Source organism: Etheostoma spectabile, chromosome 15 (genome assembly GCF_008692095.1).
Source record: "Etheostoma spectabile isolate EspeVRDwgs_2016 chromosome 15, UIUC_Espe_1.0, whole genome shotgun sequence".
Taxonomy (NCBI): Eukaryota; Metazoa; Chordata; class Actinopteri; order Perciformes; family Percidae; genus Etheostoma; species Etheostoma spectabile.
In genome coordinates, this window is record NC_045747.1 from 34330584 (window position 1) to 34340583 (window position 10000).

The window sequence follows — 10000 nt, forward strand, 5'->3', positions numbered from 1 at the left end:
GGGGTTACGTTGCCAGACACGCAGGACGGTTGGGTTTAGGAAACGGGACGCGATCACCCGGTTGAAGAAGAAGAAAATATGATAATATCATAAATGATAAAAACATCGTATGCACCTAACTAACCTCCACATTCCTGTGTGGTGTGTGTGTGGTGCGTGTGTGTGGTGTGTGTTGTGTGTGTGTGTGGTGGGCTGTAGTATTTGTTAACCATTAAAATGTTTCTGTAACCTCTGCTCACGTGTTTTTGTGATATTTTTACCCAGTATATTTTCCTTAACCGGCCCGGCGAGTCGAGCAGCTTCCGGCCTGAGGTCCGACTCCGTGGCGGGTGGAGCCGGGGGGGTGAGTGGGGTGACCGGGGGGGGGGGGAGCCGGGGTGGATTGGGGGTGGAGCTGAGCCAGAACACCTTTTAATTAATCAGGAAACTAAGACGCCGATACACATCAGCTGCTGCAAATATCAACAGCAGCGGGATGTACTAATATAAATTTAAAGCAAAGCTACTTGGTGTGAACAGGGTTCATAGAGTCCATGTCAAGGGATGTCTATGTATGGGGGGGGGGGGGGTTATTGGGAGTTCAGCAGTCCTATTACGGGGGGGGGGGGGGGGAAGCTGTTGTGGACCCTAGTTCTGCTTTTGAAGCTGCTGAACCTTTCTTGAGGGCAGTTAAGTAGAATTGTCTCATGTCTTTACTTTATCTATTATTATGGAAACTGAAGAAAGTTAATTAGATAGATAGATAGATAGATAGATATTTATTGATCCCAAAAAAATGGGAAATTACAGTGTTACAGCAGCACACAAAATATACATACAATTAGCATAGAAAGGAAGTTAGTAGGTAAGTAGGTTAGTTAGTAGGTTAGTTAGTAGGTAGTATCCCAGAAATATTCAGGAATTAATCAATAGTGTATCACAGTATCATCGTTATCTGGTCGCCAGTCCCGTCCTCACCGTTAGCTCTTCTATCTCCGTCGTCCGACGCTCGTCCACACTCGCCTTTCTCGTCTGCTCCCCTCTGGCCGTCCAGGGAACGTTCTAAGGTCAGTTAGGGTTCTCGAGCCCCGCCAGGCGCACTATCGCCGTAAGCGGTTCGCCACTAGAAGGCGTACAGGAACATAAGGTGCACATTAGGGTGGGACAGTTCTTAATAGGTCCACAGTTAGGGGAACGTTCTGCTAAAGTGCACACGGTGGATAGGGGGGACCTGTTCTCTAACGGGTGCCACATTAGGAGAAAAGGTATGGGAAGCTCGCTAAGAGTGGCCGAACATTCGCTAAGTTTAGGGGAACGCTCCTAAATGGTCCACTGTAATTAGCACGTAAAGGTGAAGTTTGAGCGACCGAGTTACGTAACCCTAACGGTGTGCCACGTTAGAGTAAGGTTAGGGAAACGCTTCCCAAAGGGTGCCTACGTTAGTAGAATATTAGTGGAACGACTCCCTAAGGGTGCCACGTTTAGGAGTAAGGTTCGGAACACGTCCCTAAAGTTCCGCCGTTAAGGAAGAGGTGGGTTGAGACGTCTCCCCTAAATGGTGCACCTTAGGAGGAGTTATGGGAACAGTCTCGCTCAAATGGTGCCACCGTTAGAAGTTTAAACGCTTCTCTGAAATGGTGCCACGTTAGGGACGAAGTATTAGCGTGAAACTTAAAGGGTGCAAGTTGGCAACCCGTCCACGGTTGAACGGGTTGGGGAACTGCTTCCCTAGGTGCCCGTTAGATAAGGTAGACGAACTCTAAGGTTGCCGAATCGTTATGAGAAAGTTAGCGCTCCTAAATGGTTCGTCACGTTAGAGAAAGGGTTTAGCTTGAACCGCTCCCTAAAGGTGCCACTTAGCCCAAACGGTTAGCGGGAACTACTCCACTCAAGGGTGCCCACGTTAGGAACATGTTTGGAACAGTTCCTAAGATGGTGCCGAATAACCCGTAGACCGCCCTAACGGGTTGCCCCACCTTGGGTACGCAGAGTTAGGTGGGACAACCCCACCGCTTCAAATGGTGTGCCACGTTAGGATAGTGTTAGGGAACGTCTCCATAACGGGTGCCACTTTAGGAGAAGGGTGGTAGGGGAACGTCCGTAAAGGGTGCCACGTTAGATACTTCTCTAAAGGTGCAACGTTAGGGAACTCTCTAAAGGGTGCAACTTTAGGGACGTTCTCCTAAAGGGTGCAAGGTTAGGGACGTTCTTCTAAAGGTTGCAACGTTAGGAACGTTCCTAAAGGGTGCCACGTTAGAACGGGTAGGGTAACGCTCTCTCCATGTTGCCACGTTATAAGTTAGGGAACGCTCCTCAAGGTGGCCACTTATAGAAGCGTTAGGGAACGCTCCCTAAGGGTGCCAGTTAGGAGAAGGTTAGTGGACGCTCTCCTAAGGTGGCCATGCTTAGTGAAGGTTAGGGAACGCTCCCTAAAGGGTGCCACGTTAAGAGAATGTTGGGAACGCTCCGCTAACGGTGTGCCACGTTAGGATAAGGTTAGGGGACTCGCCCTAAAGGGGTGCCACGTTAGAGAAGTTATGGAACCTCCTAAAGGGGTGCCACTTCAGGAGAAGGTTAGGGAACGCTCCCTAGCATGTGGTGCACGTAGAAGGTTAGGACTCTCAAGGTCCGTTGGAGTTAGGGGAACGCTCCCTAAAGGGTGGCCACGGTATTGAGAAGTAGTGGTAACGCTCCCTAAAGGGTGCCACGTTAGGAGAAGGTTAGGGGAACGCTCTCTAAAGGGTGCCACGTTAGGAAGGTTAGGGGAACGCTCCCTAAAGGGTGCCACGTTAGGAGAAGGTTAGGGGAACGCTCCCTAAAGGGTGCCACGGATTATGAACGTTGGGGAGCGTTCTAAAGGTGCCACGTTAGGAATAAGGGTGGGGAACGTCTCTAACGGTTGCCACGTTTAGATAAACGTTCGTAAAGGGGTGCACCTGTATGTGGAACGTTCTCTAAGGTGCAACGTTAGGAAGTTCGCTAAAGGGTGCAACGTAGTGGAACGTTCAAAAGGGTGCAACGTTAGGACGTTCTCTAAAGGTTGCAGAGTAGGGGAACTCTCTAAAGGTCCACTTTAGGAAAGTTAGGGGAACGCATCCCTAAAGGGTGACCACGTTTAGTGAGAAGTGTTAGGGAACGCTCCCTAAGGGTCCGACTTTAGGAGAAGTTTGGAACGCTCTCTAAGGGTGCCACGTTGAGAAGGTTAGGGGAACGCTCCCTAAAGGGTGCCACGTTAGGAGAAGGTTAGGGGAACGCTCCCTAAAGGGTGCCACGTTAGGAGAAGTTAGTAACCTCCTGAAAGGTTGGCCACTTAGGAGAAGGTTGGGGAGAACGCTCCCTAAAGGGTGCCACGTTAGGACAGTTAGGGGACGCTCTCTAAAGGTGCCACGTTAGTGGGGAATGTTAGGAACGCTCCCTAAAGGTGCCACGTAGGAAGGTTAGGTAACGCTCCCTGAAAGGGTGCCACGTTAGGAGAATTAGGGAACGTCCCTAAGGGTTCCACGTAGTATGAAGGTTAGGGGAACCGCTCTGGGGAACGTAACGTAGGAAGCTCCTACGTCCACGTTAGGAGAAGGTTAGGGGAACGCTCCCTAAAGGGTGCCACGTTAGGAGAAGGTTAGGGGAACTTTCACTAAAGGTTTGGATAACGTTTGTTTAGGAAAACTTTCCGATCAACCAACCCTAACCTTCAGGGAACGTTCCCGCAATCAAAAACGAACGTTCTGGGAACCAATCATTGTTGGCTGAGACCCGACCAGTAAAGCCGGTTGACCCCCCCCCTTTCAGACCTTTATCAAGCTACACACACCCTCCGCTCGTCTGTCATCACTCAGTCAACACACACACCCCCCCAGCTCGTCGGTCACACCCTGATCAACACCAACACAATCTCTGCTTCTCTCTGGACGGACAGTGACAGGAGGGAAACGCTCCGTTTGCGCTGGAAGAAGTAATCTGATACTTTACTGCAGTAAAAGTACTAATACCACACTGGAGAAATACTCTGTTACAAGTAGAGGACCCAGCCAGCTGAGTGTTTAATGGTCTCATCATCTCAGCTGGACCTGTAGCTATATTGTTGCTAGGTTACTTTATAATAAAACACGTGTTTAGGGTGCAGACATCTTACTGTGGAAAGTACAAGTACCTCAACATGTGGACTGAAGTACAGCACTGGAGTACATGTACTCAGTTACATTCTGATATTTGTGTTTTTACATTTTGGACTTTGAATGGTTATTCCATCGAGACACAGCTTTACTCACTGGCCTATCAGAGGAGCACCAGCCTGGACCATAGACCTGTACATAATTATATGTACACATATACAGTCTATGACAGTGACGCGGCTCTGCAGTCGGTCACGTGACCACCCTATTGATGCGTTTTCCGGGACGACCAAATAGCAGACACACCCCCCCCCAGTAGAAAGCTAAGTTCCCGGCAGTGATCCGCACCGTCAGTCTGACTCAGGAACCGACCGAGCTGCTGAGCCTCACACGACCGAGGTAAGAACACCGGAACCACCCTTAACCAAACTCCGCTCTAACATCTCAACATTTAAAACTTGTTCGCGTATCGGCAGATATCCGTGCTCTGTAGAATACAATTTAACACATTTCGTAGATGGGCAGGGGCGTGACTTCACATCGGCTAGCGTCTGACACACGTTACACAAGTCTGTTCAACTAAATCCCAACTTTAACCATTGTTTTTCTAATATTTCTCGGCGTTCTTCCGCCAACATTACGTTAACGTCACACAGTCGAGCGGAGCGATTCTAGTCATCAGAGTTGGTATTAATCCGTAACCATGGCTAGTCTGTGATACGAATGCACGCCCTACTTAACGCAGCTTCTTATTAATACCATACATATCTTAATCAATGTTCTGCCAGGCCTAAACACTGCCTAACACAAAAGAGACCTTAAATGTGTAGGTTTGTAATGGGACTTTGGTGTCAAGTTTCAACAATGCGTCACGGGGTTCAACCAGGAACTGCCTCACCTTCTGTATTTCCATACTGTTTATAAGGATGCAGGCCTGTGTGTGTGATGGTTAATGGACAGTATGGGGCTCTGAGGGCAGCCCCATGTTGTAAACGGGCTGTATGGCCTATATGGAGCTGATGCACTTTGTACTGAACTATACAGTTCCTACCCCCACCCTTTCTTCTTCTTCTTCTTCTTCTTCTTCTAGAATCTCAGACGTTTTCCATGTTTGACTTCATGTGATTGTTAGAATCTCTCTCTCGTAACCCCATGTTGTTGAAACATGGCTCATGGTAACGTTGCCTCATCCTTGAAACCATAATCCAGTCTGAGGTGCTACCAGCCCATAATAATATAATATATAATAATCTGCTTCATAAAGAGTGATTACAGGCGTCCGCCGTCCGTCTAGGAAATTAAATTAAAGGAAGAACCCCCCCGTCTGCTGTGCTGTAGCATCACCTTATTCATACACACAGAACAAACTGCCTCCATCATACTCATGGTTCAACTTAATGACAATATTAGATATTAATCTTAATAATCTGTAATCATCAACACTTCTCTTCAGCTAGGAAGGAAGGATGGACGGGTGTAGGTATAGATAGATAGATAGATAGATAGATAGATAGATAGATAGATAGATAGATAGATAGATAGATGTATTGTCTGTCCCAAAGAAAAGTTGCAATATTTCAATGGAAAAAGGTCCCCCCCCCCGTCTGAAAGCGTTTGAGCTGAACTGATATGATTGATTGACAAGAGGAACAGGTACGGTGTGTGTGCACAGATGTGGGTGTGTAATTTATATGTGTATATATCTGTGTAGCAGGTGTGTCTGTGTGTACTCTATGTGTACTCTATATGTACTCTGTGTGTACTCTGTGTGTGTGTGTGTCTGTGTAGCAGGTGTGTCTGTGTGTACTCAGTGTGTGTATCTTTGTGTGTACTCTGAGTAGCAGGTGTGTCTGTGTGCATACCTGAGCTTTATTAACCTGTCGGCTGTGTCAGGGTTCACCGTGAAGCTCGGAGTCGGTAAAAGTCGTTTTTCTTCCGACTTTCTTCTTCGTGCACTTCGGTCTCCGGAGTCCGGTCTCAGCCCAGGGCCGTGTGCAGATACCTGCGAGCCGAGGGCCGTGTGCAGATACCTGCGAGCCGAGGGCCGTGTGCAGACACTCTATGATTTAAGAAGTACATTTTTAAAATGTGTGCAATTAATTAGTTTTCCCCGAATCATCATCTTCATCATCACTATTATTTTGGTCAAATAGAAATCAGGATTAAACGACCGGGTTCCTCATTGAGTTTTTGAAAGATGTTGCATTTATTGTCTCTCTCTCCCCCCCCCCCCCCCCCTCTCTGTCTCTCCCCCCCTCTGTCTGCAGTTACTTTGAATCATGTCTATGAATGGGGGACACCATGGGTCTGAGGGGCCCGGGGGGGCGTCCATCATCCGCATCCCGCCCCATCACTACATCCACGTCCTGGACCAGAACACCAACATCGCCCGGGTGGAGATCGGGCCGCTCACGTACATCCGCCAGGACAACGAGAGGTCAGAGCCCACGTTCACGTCCTGATTGGTTCATCTGTCTCCGGGGGCGGGTCTTACACAAACACTGACGTTTGGCCGACACATTTGGGGAACGTCCTTTGGGAGAAATGTTGAAAATGAAACGGTAACTCGAAGTCCAGCGGGACCTGCCAGACCCACATCATCCAGGTGTTGGGTCTGGGATCTCGCCATTGGCTGAGCTCAATCCGAGGGGCGGGACAAACGGCTGTCTTTCACATTAGAGATGGTCCAATACCAGTTTTTTATTTTATTTTTTGGTTCCCAATAGTGATTCTAGAACAGGTTTTTCCAGCTTGCAGACCCTCCAGAGAGTCACTAGACGACCCTGGCTACAGCCGCTAGGGGGGTTGCTGGGGGGGGGGGGGTCTAGATTTCTAGGCAAGGTCCCTTTTTTACTGAAGGCCAAAAGGCCTTAATTCATAATTCTCAGTAGATAAAAGTTGTGCATATAATTGAATAGGTTACGTTTTAAGGGCTTATTGTGTTGTCACTACGGTCGGGATATAACTGCCCTTTCAAAATAAGAGCATTGTTCATATTGTGTGGAAGTAGATGCTGACTAACAGGTTTATTTGCAGGGCTCAAACAGACCAAGGTGTAACGAAAACGCCCTTAGAGACTTCAGACCTCTAATCTCGTGATTGATTATGGTAGATTATGGTTGTTTATGATAGATTATGATCCATGTTGACACACATGAAGAAAGGAGGCAGAGGTTGACGTTTGTGTCCCTCAGACGACCTGTGATGAGTCAGCTGTTTATACGTTCCTCCTCCCCCCCCCCCCCCCCCCCCCCCAGGTGCTGTTCATGCCGGTCCGGATGATCATGGTGCCGCCGCGTCACTACTGCGTGGTCATCAACCCGGTGGCCCGCGATGACGAGAAGGAGGTCCTCTTCGACCAATCGGGGCAGGCCAAGCTCCGCCACGCCGACCTGGAGATCCGGCTGACCCAGGACCCGTTCCCCCTGTACCCCGGGGAGGAGGTCCAGCAGGTCGGTCTCACGGAGGCTGGAGGACTCAGAGAAAGTCTTAAACCTTTGTGTTGTGTGTGTGTGTGTGTAATAGAGTGTGTGTGTGTGTGTGTGTGTGTGTGTATAGAGTGTGTGTGTGTGTGTGTGTGTGTGTAATAGAGTGTGTGTGTGTGTGTGTGTGTGTAATTGGTAATAACGTGTGTGTGTGTGCAGGACGTGACCCCGCTGCAGATCGTGTACCCCGACACGGCGCTGCGTCTCCAGGCCCTGCTGGACTTCCAGGCGGAGGGGGGGGTGAAGAGAGTGGCCGGAGACGAGTGGCTGTTCGAGGGACCAGGTGGGGGTCTGAACTGGTCTGGACTGGACTAGACCAGACTAGACTAGTCTTTGATTACATCACACCTTCTCACTGCAGTCCCAATAAAATCACTTCACCTTTCTTAAGTTTTTTTTTTTTAGTATTATTCTCCAGAATGTGACCGATGTAATCAAAGTATTCTCTCTCTCTCTCTCTCTCTCTCTCTCTCTCTCTCTCTCTCTCTCTCTCTGTGTGTGTGTCAGGGACCTACATCCCCAGGAAGGAGGTGGCCGTGCTGGAGACCATCAAGGCCACGGTGATCCGAGAGAACCAGGCCATCAGACTGAGAGCTCGCAAGGAGGGGACGGACAGGGGGGGGGTCCGCAGGGTCACAGGTACCACACACATATACACACAGGTACCACACACACACAGGTACCACACACATATACACACAGGTACCACACACACACAGGTACCACACACATATACACACAGGTACCACACACACACAGGTACCACACACACATATACATGTAATATGCATGTATACCTTATGCATGCAGTCTCTTATACAAGCGTGTGTGTGTGTGTGTGTGTGTGTGTGTGTCAGGCGAGGAGTGGCTGGTCAGTAAGGTGGGGGCGTACCTTCCAGGTGCTCATGAGGAAGTCATCGACATCGTCAACGCCTTCATCCTGACAGACAAGGTGAGGGATGCAGACCCCCCCCCCCATCCAATATCAGATGGAGTTAACTGTCAACACCATACAGTAACCATGCAGAGAGATATTAATCAGCTGATACATGGGTACACCTCATTATCTCTCATCTCCGTGTGGACCAGTCCCAGTTACAGAGGAGACGCCCTGAATATAAAACCTGTTTTAGTTCCTTTTGTTGACGGTTCCGTTGGTTCTGGCGAGGTTCTGTCAGAGCTCGGCCGTCTCTTCTCTGTTGTTTCTTCCACTTGAAAAGCTGTCGTCTGCAGACCATCTAGACCTGAAATCCACAAAACCTTAGTGCTGATGAAATCTCATCTCTCTCTCTCTCTCTCTCTCTCTCTCTCTCTCTCTCTCTCTCTCTCTCTCTCTCTCTCTCGTGGTCCCCCAGAAAGCGCTCCACGTCCGAGCCCTGCGGCCCTTCAAGGACGCCGGCGGGCGGGACCGGCGCACGGGCGAGGAGTGGCTGGTCACCATGGAGGACCGGGAGGCCCACATCCCGTCTGTGTCCGAGGAGGTGGTGGGCGTGGTGGAGGTCACCACTCTGAGCAGCCGGCAGTACTGCGTGATCCTGGACCCGGTCGGGTCCGACGGGAAACCCCAGCTGGGCCAGAAGAGAGTGGTGAAGGTGAGGGAAGATGGATCTAGTTTCTAGTCTCTTTATATAGACCTTAGTGGTCCCTAATACTGTATCTGAAGTCTCTTTATATAGACCTTAGTGGTCCCTAATACTGGATCTGAAGTCTCTTTATATAGACCTTAGTGGTCCCCTAATATGTATCTGAAGTCTCTTTTATATGACCTTAGTGGTCCCTAATACTGTATCTGAGTCTCTTTTTATATAGCCTTAGTGGTCCCCTAATACCCTAATCTGTATCTGAGTCTCTTTAATGACCTTAGTGGTCCCCTAATACTGTATCTGAAGTCTCTTTTATGTAACCTTAGTGGTCCCCTAATACTGTATCTGAAGTCTCTTTATATAGACCTTAGTGGTCCCTAATACTGTATCTGAAGTCTCTTTATATAGACCTTAGTGTCCCCTAAACTGTATCTGAGTCTCTTTATATAGACCTTAGTGGTCCCCTAATACTGTATCTGAAGTCTCTTTTAAATAGACCTTAGTGGCCCTAATACTGTATCTGAAGTCTCTTTATAATAGACCTTAGTGGTCCCCTAATACTGTATCTGAAGTCTCTTTATATAGACCTTAGTGGTCCCCTAATACTGTATCTTAAAATTCTCTTTTAATAGACCTTAGTGGTCCCTAATACTGATCTGAAGTCTCTTCTATATACGACCTTAGTGGTCCCTATCGTATCTGAAGTCTCTCTTTATATATGACCTTAGTGGTCCCTAATACTGTATCTGAAGTCTCTTTATATAGACCTTAGTGGTCCCTAATACTGGATCTGAAGTCTCTTTATATAGACCTTAGTGGTCCCTGATAACTGATTTCCTTTTCC

General features: G+C 48.5%; 1 protein-coding gene and 1 long non-coding RNA gene across 2 annotated transcripts in view; one reads left to right on the top strand and one right to left on the bottom strand.

Annotated features, from left to right (window-relative positions):
* Positions 1-4116: 4116 nt before the first annotated feature.
* LOC116702624 (uncharacterized) lies at positions 4117-5885 on the bottom strand. Its single transcript, XR_004335220.1, has 3 exons — positions 5852-5885; positions 4241-4243; positions 4117-4178 (listed from the first exon to the last, which is right to left on the bottom strand). It is a non-coding gene; the product is annotated as an uncharacterized LOC116702624 (long non-coding RNA).
* The window catches only part of mvp (major vault protein), a 56155-nt gene continuing 50573 nt past the window's right edge, over positions 4419-10000 (top strand). The window contains 8 exon segments of the mRNA XM_032536877.1: positions 4419-4487; positions 6276-6281; positions 6358-6525; positions 7345-7540; positions 7733-7856; positions 8081-8212; positions 8431-8525; positions 8929-9165. Coding sequence (XP_032392768.1) covers positions 6368-6525; positions 7345-7540; positions 7733-7856; positions 8081-8212; positions 8431-8525; positions 8929-9165 — 942 coding nt within the window. The 5' untranslated portion in view covers positions 4419-4487; positions 6276-6281; positions 6358-6367.